General features: G+C 51.4%; 1 protein-coding gene across 1 annotated transcript in view; it reads right to left on the bottom strand.

The window, feature by feature from the left end:
• Positions 1-2,465: 2,465 nt before the first annotated feature.
• The window catches only part of GNA15 (G protein subunit alpha 15), a 29,446-nt gene continuing 17,601 nt past the window's right edge, over positions 2,466-14,310 (bottom strand). The window contains exons 5-7 of the mRNA XM_024237116.3: positions 12,191-12,320; positions 8,310-8,463; positions 2,466-3,416 (exon numbers count right to left, since the gene is read on the bottom strand). Of these exons, the coding sequence (XP_024092884.2) occupies positions 3,190-3,416; positions 8,310-8,463; positions 12,191-12,320 (511 nt within the window). The 3' untranslated portion in view covers positions 2,466-3,189. The remainder of the gene's footprint in view (positions 3,417-8,309; positions 8,464-12,190; positions 12,321-14,310) is intronic.

Below are 14,310 nucleotides of genomic sequence, written 5' to 3'. Positions count from 1 at the left end.
TCAAAAAAAAAAAAATAAATAATAAATAAATAAATAAATAAATAAATACAAAAATTAACCAGGCACGGTGGTGGGTACCTGTAATCCCAGCTACTCAGGAGGCTGAGGCAGGAGAATGGCATGAACACGGGAGGCAGAGCTTGCAGTGAGCCGAGATCACGCCACTGCACTCCAGCCTGGGCGACAGAGTGAGACTCCATCTCAAAAAAAAAAAAAAAAAAGAGGAAAGAGACTTAAGAGACACAGCACCCAAGCGCCATGCATGGGCTTTGTTTGGGTCCTGACTCCGACCATCCAATGGTGAAAAGACATCTGCATCGTATGATCACCAGGGATGAGACGTTTTGTCATGATGAACCCAGTCAGGTGATGCCCTGAGAGGCTCTGACATTCCTTTCTGTCACCAGCAAACCTCACACCAACCTAACCTGAGGAACGGCTCAAGAAACAACCAAGCAAAACTCCTCCGACGTGTCACAAAGGAAACTGAGGCACTGCCCCAGAACAAGCAGAGGAAGGCGACTCACAGCGATGTGGGATCTGGGATTGGATCCTGGCCCAGGAAAGGAGGACGGGAGCGAGAACCCGCCACATTCTAATAAGGTCTACACATATGTTCGTTCATAGGACGCTTGCTGATGTGAATTTACTGGGTTGTGCTAGGGTTACATAAGAGGGAAGAGGAAGCTGGGTGGAGGGCGTTTGGGAACTGTGTACAACTTCTGCAACTTTTCTGTGAGTCTAAAATTCTTACAAAACAACAACAAGAGGCAGGGCGCGGCGGCTCACGCCTGTAATCCCAGTACTTTAGGAGGCCGAGGCGGGCGGATCACAAGGTCAGGAGATCGAGACCATCCTGGCTAACAAGGTGAAACCCCGTCTCTACTAAAAACACAAAAAATTAGCCGGGTGTGGTGGTGGGCGCCTGTAGTCCCAGCTACTCGGGAGGCTGAGGCAGGAGAATGGCGTGAACCTGGGAGGCGGAGCTTGCCGTGAGCCGAGATCATACCACTGCACTCCAGCCTGGGCGACAGAGCGAGACTCCGTCTCAAAAAAAAAAAGAAAGATAGGATGTGGTGAGAAGGGCTGTCACCACTGAGGTCTTCCTCCCTGAAACCCATCACCCCAGTCTGACCAGCAGCAAAATGTCAGACCAAACTCAGTGGAGAGGGTTTCTATAACATACTTTTATTTTTATTTATTTATTTATTATTTGAGACAAGGTCTCACTCTGTCACTCAGGCTAGAGTGCAGTGGCAGGATCTTGGCTCACTGCAACCTCCGCCTCCCGGGTTCAAGCAATTCTCATGCGTCAGCCTCCCAATTAGCTGGGATTGCATGCATGCACCACCACGCCCGGCTAATTTTTGTATTACAAAATACCTTTTATAGTTGAAATGTGGCTCCCCTAAAAAGATATGATCAAGTCATAACCCCCGATATCTGTGAATGGGACCTTATTTAGAAATACGGTCTTTGCAGATGTAATCAAGTTAAGATGGGGATGACAGGCTGGACCCTGATCCAGTGTGACTAGTGTTTTTATAAGAAGAAAAATGAGGCCAGGCGTGGTGACTTATGCCTGTAATCCCAGCACTTTGGGAGGTCGAGGGAGGCGGACCACTTGAGGTCAGGAGTTTGAGACCAGCTTGGCCAACATGGTGAAACCCTGTCTCTACTAAAAATACAAAAATATGGCCAGGTGTGGTGGCACACACCTGTAGTCCCAGCTACTCAGGAGGCTGAGGCAGGAGAATTGCTTGAACCCAGGAGATGGAGGTTGCAATGAACTGAGATTATGCCACTGCACTCCAGCCTGGGCGACAGAGGGAGACTCCATCAAAAAAAAAAAAAGTAGCCAGGTGTGGTGGTGTGTGCCTGTAATCCCAGCTACTCCAGAGGCTGAGGCATGAGAATCGCTTGAACCCAGGAGGCAGAGGCTGCAGTGAACCGAGATCGCACCACTGCACTCCAGCCTGGGCGACAGAGCGAGATTGTCTCAAAAAACAAACAAACAAAAAACCACAAATGTGTTCAACGTAGGAACAGGCTCCTGCCTCTGTCAATTCCAGGTGTGTGAGCTTAGTCAAATTACTCCACTTCTCTGTGTCTTGGTTTCCTCGTCTGTAAAGTGGGGTGCTATGGCTTGCACCACAGAACACTGCCCTGAGGCCTTCTCAAAGCTGGGTGGTGGCTGCTACTGGAATTTCTGGTCAGTGGCCACGGAGGGGTCTGCTTCAATGTCCCCCCAGCCAGGGACGGAGGTTGGACTCCACGTCCCGGTTTGCAGGACTCACAGCCTCCACAGTTCTGGGTACCATGGCCAGGACAGGTGGGTAGAAGAGAAGTATAACTTTTTTCCTTCCTACTCCACGTTGCTCCCCGCACTGTAACCACTGCCCCCTGGGACAGGTAAGCCGAGAAAGGAATGCAGAGGGGATAAACAGGACGCTGGCGACACAGCCTCTAAGAAATCTTTAATTTCAGCCCGCACGGAGCCCTGCAGAAGGTGAGGGAATAAATACAAAAGGTTAAGATGCAGCATACCCAGCCCCCAGCCTGCAAGGGATGGGGGGATGCTTGTGGACCGCGATTTCTCTCGTCCGCAAACCGGGGCAGGACACGCTGTGAGCCACCGAGCTCTGAAAGGGACAGTGTTTTCCAGCGGTCTGTTATCCCTTGCAAAGGGAAGTCCCTGCACCCCTAGTCCGCAGGTTCCTGGAAGGCGTTCCTTCTCCTGTCCACTAGAGCGCGCCAGAGTCCACGCCCGAAGGCGCCTGAAGGATCTACTAGCCCCATCCCAGGGTCTGCGTCACCCACAGAGGGTCCAGAACCCTGCCCAGGAGGTGACATGCCCGGAGATGGGGGTCCTGAGAGATGCCCACCCACCCAAGTCCTCAATCCCCTGATTTTTTCACCTTTTCATCCACCCTGGCATCCCAAATGGCCGTTTTGCTCCTTCCCTTTCAAAGAAGGGAAACTGAGTCAAGCAAGGGCAGGAGTACCCTGGCGGGCGGCTGTCCTGGTGAGAGGCAGAGAAGAGAGCGGCCAGCAGCGGGCCGTCCGTCCCCCGACTCACTCGCGTGTGGGCCGAGACTGGAGAGGTAGACCAGGGACATAAGGGGTCCCTGCAGCCACCCGCACCTCCCACCCGCCCGCCAGTGCCGCCTGCCCCAGGTGGGGCCTGGGTCACAGCAGGTTGATCTCGTCCAGGTAGCGGGCGAGCACCGAGTCCCGCACGTCCTTGAAGACCTTGCGGATGTTCTGTGTGTCTGTGGCACATGTGTAGTGGCTGAAGAGGCGTCGGGAGCGCGCCCCCTTGTTGCTGCCCTCGGGGCCGTCCACGCAGCCTATGTACATCCTCCTGTACATGTCCAGGATGAACCTCTTGGCTGCCTCGGCATCCTGCTTAGGGCCTGGGGAAACAGAGTGCGGGAAGCGGGTGAGGACCCTACCTCTTTGGACCCAGGGGGCCTCTGGAGACCTTCTTCCCCGTAACTAGCGCTGAAGGGCCCCAGGGATCGCGCCTGTCATTTTTCTGCGCGTTGACTCCATCTTTTGTAGTCATAGCTGGTCACATGACTCAGGCCCAGCCAATGGGAGCACAGGAGATTGTCTCACACGAGTCATGTGACCTGAAATGGACCAATGAGACCCAGCTCTGGGACTTTGGGTGGAACTGTGTTAAAGAGAGACACTCTCTTGGCTTCGCTTCCAGGCAGTGCAGTTGGAAAACTGGAATGGCAGAGACAAATATTCCAGGACTGTAAAGATGGGGGCATCAAGGCCAAACAAGGGGAAGAGAGTCCTTTTTTTTTTTTTTTTTTTTTCTTGAGATGGAGCCTCGCTCTGTCGCCCAGGCGGGAGTGCAATGGCGAGATCTTAGCAGTACCTGGGATTATAGGCGCCTGGCACCACGCCCAACTAATTTTTGTATTTTTAGTAGAGATGGGGTTTTGCTCTGTTGGCCAGGCTGGTCTCGAACTCCTGACCTCAAATGATCCGCCCGCCTTGACCCCCCAAAGTCCTGGGATTACAGGCGTGAGCCATTGTGCCCAGCCCTGCATAGGGTTTTAACATGAAGATTAAACAAGCTATGTGGAGTGCTTCCACCAGTGCGGTAGATGTGTTAGCTGCTGTTATTAATTTTATTATTGTTATCATTATTATTATTATTTTGAGACACAGTCTCGCTCTGTCGCCCAGGCTGGAGTGAAGTGGCGTGATCTCGGCTCACTGCAACCTCCACCTCCTGGGTTCAAGAGATTCTCCTGCCTCAGCCTCCTGACTGGGATTACAGGCCCCCACCACCACACCCAGCTAATTTTTGTATTTTTAATAGAGATGGGGTTTTGCCATGTTGGCCAGGCTGGTCTCTAACTCCTGACCTCAAGTGATCTGCACGCCTCAGCCTCCCAAAGTGTGGTTTCTTATCATTATCACAAATATTATTTAGCACAGCGAAGGGAAGGGCTGAGAGTCAGCAAAGGGTGCACCAGCCACTTGTGCTGGGAGACAAGGATGAGTCATGGGTGGTTCCCTTTGACTTGAATGAAAAAATATCTACCTTATCCTGTTCCCAAATTCTCTAAACTATGAGCTGGTTCCCAGGGCTGCTCGGCAGGGAAGAGGGGCTGTCCAGGCCACCATCATGGAACAACTTGACAACTATCTCCCAGACCCTGTATCTTGTGGGTATGATTGGCTAAATTTGGCCTCATGGGCTCTGAGACATGACAAGACCAGGGGTCAAAACCTGGTGACTTCACCAAAGTTTATGTTTACTGATTGTGGACCTGGTGTCAAGCATGTACTAAGGACTCATCTACTATAGTTGCTTGTATATTGAGGTGAACAGTGTCCCCCAAAATTCATGTCCACCTGGAACCTCAGAATATGACTTTTAGAAATCGGATATTTGCAGATGTAATTAGTTAAGTTAAATTAGGTCATGGCCGGGCATGATGGCTCACGCCTGTAATCCTAGCACTTTGGGAGGCCAAGGCAGGTGGATGACAGATGTGTGGTTGGGCCCAGGAGTTCCAGATCAGCCTGGGCAACATGACGAAACCCTGTCTCTACAGAAATATAGAAAAATTACCCAGGTGTGGTGGTGTGCGCCTGTAGTCCCAGCAACTCAGGAGGCTGAGGTGGGAGGATCACCTGTGCCCAGGAGGTTGAGGCTGCAGTGAACTGTGATCACACGACTGGACTCCAGCCTGGGCAACAGAGCAAGACCTTGTCTCAAAAAAAAAAAAAAAAGAGGTCATACCAAAGTATGGGCCCTACATCCAATGACTGGTGGCCTTATAACAACAGGAGAGGACACATAAAGGCATGGTGAGAAGACAGCCATGTGAACACGGAGGCAGAGATTGCAGTGATATGTCTACAAGCTAAGGATTGTAGGCCACCACCAGAAGCTGAGAGAGAAGCATGGAATGGATTTTCCCTCAGAGCCTCCAGAAGGAATCAACACTGCCAATACCTTAACTTTGGACTTCTGTTGTTTTCTGTTGTTTTAAGCTACCCAGTTTGTGGTACTTTGTTACGGCATCCCCAGGACATGAAGGCAAGTTATCTCCAAGATGGCTGCCGTCACTTCCTTCCCTCCCTGTATGCATGTGTCATTCTTCCTGCAAGAGGTGGAGTCTCTTTCTTTTGAATCCAGGCTGATATGAGTGATGTGCTTGACAAATAGAATGTGGCAGAGTAACGTCTGACACTTCTGAGGCTATCATGAGAAGCAGCTTCCACCTGGGCTGAAGTCTGTCTACCCTGAGGCAGCCATATTGTGAGTAAGCTCAAACCATGTGAGGAGGCTGTGGATCATGAGGCCCCAGATGGAGAGAGAGAGAACAGGGGAGGTGGAAAAGGAGAGAGAGACTAGAAGAAAGGGGAGGAGAAAGAGATGAGATGGGAGAAGGAGGCAGGGAGAGACACAGAGAGAGAGGCCAAGAGTGCCAAGAGCACCAAGGCACCAGACATGTGGGGGAAGAAGCCATCTTGGAAGTTTATCTCCAATCCCGTAGAGCCCAGCTGATGTCACATGGATCAGAGATGAACTTACCCAGCTCAACCCTTCCCAAATTCCTGACCCACAAAATCATGAGCAAAGGAAAATGGCCAGTTTAAGTCACAAAGTTTCGGGATGGTTTGTTACTCGGCAGTAGCTAAGCAGGACACTTCCGCCACCACACTTTATCCTCACAGTGGTGTTCTGGGGAAAGCGCTAGTGAATATGTACCTTCCCCACGTTGGTCCCTGGATTAACCACAACTCTGCCTCCCCTTTGTAAAATATACTAAGTGGTGCCCAACACTAGATGGTGTTTCTTTGTAGTTTCCCTGTGGCCCTTTCACCCTCTGGGTGGACTGAGAGTTTGTTCCCAAACCTGTTTTTGCCCGTTGTACGTGTCTTGATTCATATGCAATTAAAAGAAACGTTATGCAAATCTGTAGCTACAAGTGCCGCATGAAAGAAGGTCGTTGTATTACAAAACTAAGCTGTGTGCTTTGGAAACATTGTTCAAGGCTCTGCTTTTAAAAATTAAAGAAAAAGGCTGGGCGTGGTGGCTCACGCCTGTAATCCCAACACTTTGAGGCCGAGGCAGGCAGATCACCTGAGGTCGGAAGTTCAAATCCAGCCTGACCAACATGGAGAAACTCCGTCTCTACTAAAAACACAAAATTAGCCGGGGTGGTGGCTCATGCCTGCAATCCCAGCTACTCGGGAGGCTGAGGCAGGAGAATCGCTTGAACCCGGGAGGAGGAGGTTGCGGTGAGCCAAGATCGCACCATTGCACTCCAGCCTGGGCGAAAAGAGCAAAACTCCATCTCAAAAAAGAAAAAAAAAAGAAATTAAAGAAAAAATAGGCTGGGCACGATGGCTCACGCCTGTAATCCCAGCACTTTGGGAGGCTGAGACAGGTGGATCACAAGGTCAGGAGATTGAGGCCATCCTGGGTAACACGATGAAACCCCGTCTCGACCAAAAATACAAAAAATTAGCCAGATGTGGTGGCAGGCGCCTGTTATCCCAGCTACTAGGGAGGCTGAGGCAGCAGAATGGTGTGAACCCGGGAGGCAGAGCTTGCAGTGAGCTGAGATTGCGCCACTGCACTCCAGCCTGGGAGGCAGAGCAAGACTCCCTCTCAAAAAACAAAAAAAAAAATTAAGGAAAAAATGGATTAAAGGAAAAGAAATTGCTATCCAATTAGGGATAGATTAGATGACTATGAAAGATTAGAAAAAGAAACGTTCTGGCCAGATACGGTGGCTCACGCCTGTAATCCCAGCACCTTGGGAGGCTGAGGTAGGTGGATCACTTGAGGTCAGGAGATCGAGACCAGCCTGACCAACATGGTGAAACCCCATCTCTACTAAAAATAGGACAGGAAACTACTAAAAATTTGCCAGGCTTGGTGGCACGTGCCTGTAATTGCAGCTACTCGGGAGGCTGAGGCAGGAGAATTGCTTGAACCCCAGAGTTGGAAGTTGCCATGAGCCAAGATCCCACCACTGTACTCCAGCCTGGGCGACAGAGTGAGACTCTGTCTCAAAAAGAAAAAAAAGAAGAAAGAAAGAAAAGAAGAAGAGTCATTCTTAAAACCTAGGCAGTTTCTGGAAATAGTAGACAATCTTTCCAGATGTGCTTTACAACAGTGACCTCTACATAGCAAACCCATGCGCGAAGGATCTTGGCTCAAACCCCAAATGTTGGCCAACAAGCATAAAATAAAATGTTTGGCCGGGCGTGGTTGCTCCTGTCTATAATCCTAGCACTTTGGGAGGCTGAGGCGGGTGGATCAGGAGGTCAAGTGATCGAGACTATCCTGGTCAACATGGTGAGACCCCGTCTTTTTGTACTAAAAACACAAAAATTAGCTGGGCGTGGTGGCGCGCACCTGTAGTTCCAGCTACTTGGGAGGCTGAGGCAGGAGAATCGCTTGAACTCTGGAGGGAAAGGTTGCAGTGAGCCGAGATCACGCCACTGCACTCCAGCCTGGTGACAGAGCAAGACTCCGTCTCAAAAATAAATAAATGTTTAAGGTGTACATGATATGCTACGTCTTTTTAGAATTCCTCACTTTACTCAGTTCCAAGGGCCTCTGCTATTTTATTCCATTCCACAGAAGGGAAAACAGATTCAATGAGGTTGGGCCAGTGGATGGAGCTGAGTCTAGAACACGGGTCTGATCCTATGTGAAACTTCTGGTGACTCCAGGCTGAAGTAGAGCCTGGATTAGCATCTCTCTTCGGAGCTGCTTTTGGGAGTTGAAGAGTATAGAAAGTTCTAGAACTACTTACCCTGGAAACTGGGGAAATAGGTAGCCAGGTGGGAGGTAGGGATTTTCTCCTCCAGGATGTCGGTTTTGTTGAGAAAGAGGATGACAGATGTGCTCTTGAACCAGGGTAGTTCCAGGATAGTCCCAAACAAGGCAAGGCTCTCCTTCATGCGATTCTGTGTTGGGGGCAGAAGCAGGTTAGTGCTTCAACCAGCCAGCTCGGATAGGAAACCCTCCCATCGCAGAGACGGGGCTGTTAGCTCCAGGGGCGTGGGCTCACCCCTACCTTCCTGGCTGGGGCTGAGGCGGGTGTGCCCGTGTTTCCGTGTGGACAGCTGCCTGGGTGTGCCTAACATGGTTTTGTGCCTGTGCTGGTCGGAAGTGTGTCGTCCCAAAATTCATGTCCCCCCAGAGCTTCAGAGTGTGACCTTATCTGGAGAGAGAGTCTTGAACTCCTGGCCTCCCAGCATGCTGGGGTTACAGGCATGAGCCACCACACCTGGCCTGGAGATAGGGTCTTTGATGAGGTCGTTAAGGTGAGGCGATACTAGAATATGGTGGGCCCCTAAGTCCATGACTGCTGTCCTTATAAGAAGAGGGAGACCTGGCCAGGTGCGGTGGCTCATGCCTGTAATCCCAGCACTTTGGGAGGCCGAGGCGGGCGGATCACCTGAGGTCAGGAGTTCGAGACCATCCTGGCCAACATGGTGAAAACCTGTCTCTACCAAAAACACAAAAATTAGCTGGGCGTGGTGGCGCACGCCTGTAATCCCAGCTACTCGGGAGGCTGAGGCAGGAGAATTGCTTGAATCCGGGAGGTCGAGGATGCAGTGAGCCGAGATCGCATCACTGTACTCCAGCCTAGGCAACAACAGCGAAACTCTGTCTCAAAAAAAAGAAGAAAAAGAAGAGGAAGAGGAAGAGGAAGAAGACCTGGCCGGGTGCGGCAGCTCATGGCTGTAATCCCAGCACTTTGGGAGGCCGAGGCGGGCGGATCACCTGAGGCCAGGAGTTCGAGACCAGCCTGGCTAACATGGTGAAACCCCGTTTCTACTAAAAATACAAAAAATTAGCTGGGCATGGTGTCGGGCGCCTGTAATCCCAGCTACTCGGGAGGCTAAGGAAGGAAAATCGCATGAACAAGGGAGGCGGAGGTTGCAGTGAGCCGAGATCGCACCACTGCACTCCGATTTGGGCGACAAGAGCGAGACTCCGTGTCAAAAAAAAAAAAGAAAAAAAAAGTACAATAAGGTCTCAAATGCCTTGTGTTATGGGGTATATCATGTTTCCCCAAAATCCATACATTCAAGTCCTAACCCCCTAGAACCTCAGCATGTGACCTTCTTTGGCACAGGGCCACCACACACGGAATTAACCCAGATGAGGTCCTACTGGAGTAGGGTGGGCCCTGATCCTAGATGACTGGTGTACTTATTAAAAGAGGATATTGGCTGGGCACGGTGGCTCATGCCTGTAATCCCAGCACTTTGGGAGGCTGAGGTGGGCAGATCACCAGGTCAGCAGATTGAGACCATCCTGGCTAACATGGTGAAATCCCGTCTCTACTAAAAATACAAAATAAAAATTAGCCGGGCGTGGTGGCAGGTGCCTATAATCCCACCTACTCGGGAGGCTGAGGCAGGAGAATGGCGTGAACCCAGGAGGCGGAGCTTGCAGTGAGCCGAGATCGCGCCACTGCACTCCAGCCTGGGCGACAGAGCGAGACTCAGTCTCAAAAAAAAAAAAAAAAAAAAAGAATATTAGCTGGGTGCAGTGGCTCACACCTGTAATCCCAGCACTCTGGGAGACTGAGGCAGGTGGATCATTTGAGGTCAGGAGTTCGAGATCAGCCTGACCAACATGGTGAAACCCCCGCCTCTACTAAAAATACAAAAATTAGCCGGGTGTGGTAGCACCCTCCTGTATTTCCAGCTACTCGGGAGGCTGAGGCAGGAGAATCACTTGAACCCAGGAGGCAGAGGTTGCAGTGAGCTGAGATCATGCCCATTGCACTCCAGCTTGGGTGACAGAGCAAAACTTCACCTCAAAAAAAAAAAAAAAAAAAAAGATACTGACCAGGCTCAGTGGCCTGTGCCTGTCATCCCAACACTGTGGAAGGCCAAGGCAGGAGGATTGCTTGAGCCCTGGAGTTTGAGACCAGCCTGGGCAACATAGTGAGACCGCCATCTCTACAAAAAGTTTTTCAAATTGGCCGGGCATGCTGGCACACACCTGTAGTCCCAGCTACTCAGGAGGCTGAGGTGAGAGGATTGCTTGAGTCCAGGAGTTCCAGGCTGCAGTGAGCTATGATCACACCACTGCACTCCAGCCTGGGTGACAGAGCAAGACTCTGTCTCCAAATAAAAAGGAGGAAGTTTACACACAGACGTGCACACAGGGAGGACGCTGTGTGTGAGGCAGAGGCAGAGATGAGGGTGACACCCCTACAAGCAAGGATCGCCAAGGATTGCCGGCCACCACTAGGACCTGGGAGAGGCTTGGGGCAGATTCTCCCTCCTCAGAAGGATCCAGCCTTGACCACGCTTCCCTCTCTGACTTCTGGCCTCCGGAACTGTAGAGAATAAGTATCTGTTGTTTAAGCTGCCGTGTCTGTGCAGCTTTCTTACGAAAGAGCTAGGAAGCGAGTCCATTTCATGTGGCTAGACTAGAGGACAAGCAGTATCAGGATGACCTAAAATTCATTCTGTCTCATTCAGCCTGAAAGTCAAAATTATATCATCTGACCCAAACTGTCTCGGTGAAACCTCAACCCTTACAGTCACGCCTTGCAGGTAATAATGCACCTGAGCTTTGGGCTCAGGGATTAAGCAGGAGGAAAGTTCACATTTGGAAGAGAAGAAGCGGCCTCGGGCCTTTGTGGACAGAAACAGAACATCGCCCCTGCGGGGAGACCTGCTCTCCTGGGCCGGCTGTGCTTGCCTGTGTGCAGGCGGCCATGTCTCTCTCGGGCTTGAGTGTTCCTCGGTGCGGGCGGTGCTTGTGTGGCTGTGCGTCCATGTGTGACTCACTCAAGAATGTGTTTGTGAAGGGTGTGACAGAAGCCCTGGTGTTCCATGGTGCGGCCAGTGTGTGGATGGGAATTCCCACGTGTGTGAGCACGTGTGTGTGCAAGTGCATGTGTGTGCACACATGTGTGTATTCATGTGCATGTGTGTGCATGTGTGTGCGTGTGTATATGTGTAGTGCATATGCACTTGTACGAGTGTGTGTGCAAGTGTATGTGTGAGCACACATGTGCGTGTGTGTGCATGTATGTGCGTCTGTGCATGTGTGTGCGTGTGCATGTGTGTGTGCGTCTGTGCGTCTGTGCATGTGTGTGCACGTGCATGTGTGTGCACGTATGTGCGTGTCTGTGCATGTGTGTGCATGTGTGCGTGTGTGTGCACACATGTGTGTGCGTGTGTGCCTGTGTGTGTGTGCATGTGTACGTGTGTGCGTGTGCATGTGTGTATGTGTGCGTGTAGTGCATATGTGTGATGTGTGTGTTCGTGTGTGTGTGCACGTGTGTACATGTGCGTATATTGTGCATGTGCATTGCATGTGTACATGTGCCTGTGTCCCGTGTGTGCACGTGTGTATGTGCATGTATTATGCACGTGTCTGTGTGTGTGTGCGTGTATTGTGTATGTGCATGTGTGTGTGTGCACTGTAGTGTGTGTGTGTGTGTGTGTCTGGGGTCCTGACCAAACAAATGCTGTAGGTCTGTGTCTTGGGTTGCTGCAATCTGACCACAAAAGGCTAAAGGGTCAAGTTCATAGCCATGCTGGGCACACACAGGCCCATTCAAGAGCAGGGACGCCTCCCTTTCTGCACCAGAGCTTCCTGCTCAGGTGAGGGTCCCTGGGCCAACAAGTGGGCAGAGTGAGGGAGGCGGTGGTGCACCTCCTGGTTGTTCTCTTCTAGGCACTGGTCGTATTCACTCAGCGAGGCCAGGTAAATGAGGGCGATCACGTTCTCGAAACAATGGATCCATTTCTTACGCTCTGACTTCTGGCCGCCGACGTCCACGATCCTACAGGGAACAGAGGTGCCCCCTGTCAGAGCTCAGGACCCTGCTCCGTGACACCCCCAACCCCCATCACGTCTGGGATATGCCAAGATCCATAACAGCAACAGCAAGAATAGGTGCTAGCCTCTCGCGGATTTGCCGTGTCATTCCCGCGAGGCAGGGATGAGTCTTATGCCCATTTTATAGATGAGGAAGCTGAGATCCAGGGAGCAGAGGGGACTTTTCCAAGCTTCTACTGTGCTGGGCTGCCTGCTTTCTACCCCCACATTAGAGGATAGCAGGTTGGACAGATCTGAGACGTGCCCTGGTGCTAGCTGGGAGACCCGGAGGGGGAAATTGCCAAACATCTCCAAAACTCAGTTTTCCCATCTGTGCTATGGGGCTCCTGTGATCTGGCTGGCCATGGGTGTGTCCAGCAGCCACACAGATGGGAATGAGGGCTGTTCCCAGAGCACACGTCCTCCTCTCCATCTGTGGCTCAGCCCCACGCACCGCAACAAAAGCCTGAACCCTGCCCCCACCTTCCTGTTCTCTCTCTTCTGAGAAATGTGGGTCGCTGATAACCATCTGTGCGTCATTTCCCTGGGGATGCAACCGTTACTCAGGAAGTGCCAGAGCAGAGGCTTTGGACGGGCCTGGGCCACGGCCTCAAGCAAGAAGGGACTTGCCCCATTGCACAGGAGGGGAAACTGGGACTGATGATGAAGCAGTTACGCTGCAGCTGCTGGATGTGTCTCCTGATCCCTGAGACCCGCTCCTCCCATGTGTCCTCAGAGTCCCTCAAACCCCACATCCAGAGCCAGACGGGGTAAGCAGCCGTCGAGAGGGGGCTCTGGAGACTGAGACGGGAGTGGGGTCAGCAACTGGCCAGTTGGGAACTGTGGGCATCACCTCTCATCTCGGGTCTCAGTGTCCTCTGAGCCCTCACTCCATTCATTCGTCTCACTCCTGGGCCACACCTAAAAATCACCTCCTCGGCCCAGACTTCCCCATGATTTCCCAGCCTCTACCTTCACTCCTAAACTTTTACCAACCCACCCACCCATTCATTGATTTATTCACTCATCCATCCACCCATCCACCCACCCACCCATCCATCCATCCATCCATTCATCCACTCATCCATCAATCTATCCATCTACCCATCTACACATCCATCCATCATCCACCCACCTGTCCACCCATTTACTCAATCCAGCCACCTACCCATCCATCTCTCCATTTACTCATCCATCCATCCATCCACCCATCTGTCCACCCATTACCCATTTACCCATCCATCCATCTACCCATCTATCCACTCACTCGTCCCCCCATCTACCCATCCACCCACCCTCCCACCCATCCACTCATCCATCCATCCTTCACTCACCCATCCACCCATTCATCCATTCATCCATCACCCGCCACCCATCTACCCATTCATTCATCCATCCATCCACTCATCCATCCATCCATCCATGCATTCACCCACCCATTCGTCCATCCCACCCACCCATCCATCTATCCACTCATCCATCCATCCTTTACTCACCAATCCACCCACCCATCCATTCCCCCATCACCCATCCACCCATCTACCCATTCATTCATCCATCCACTCATTCACCCATCCATCCACCCATTCATCCATCCGTCCATCCATCCCATCCATCCGTCTATCCACTCATCCACCCACTCATCCATTCATGTATCACCCATCCACCCATCTACCCATCCATCCATCCATCCATCCACTCATCCCTCTTTCAATCCATCCATCTATCCATCCATTCATCCATCCACCCACTCATCCATCTACCCATTGATTCATCCACTCATCCATCCTCCCACTCCATCCATCCACTCATCTATCCCTCAACTTATCCATCCATCTATTCATCTATCCATCCACTCATTCATCCACCCATCCATTCCCTTCCATCTTTCTTTTTTTTTTTTTTTTAAAGATTCCCAGACCAAATATCTCTCCCATAGAAGTCATCCTTGGGTA

Source organism: Pongo abelii, chromosome 20 (assembly GCF_028885655.2).
Source record: "Pongo abelii isolate AG06213 chromosome 20, NHGRI_mPonAbe1-v2.0_pri, whole genome shotgun sequence".
NCBI lineage: Eukaryota > Metazoa > Chordata > Mammalia > Primates > Hominidae > Pongo > Pongo abelii.
This window is presented reverse-complemented; position numbering and strand designations above follow the sequence as displayed.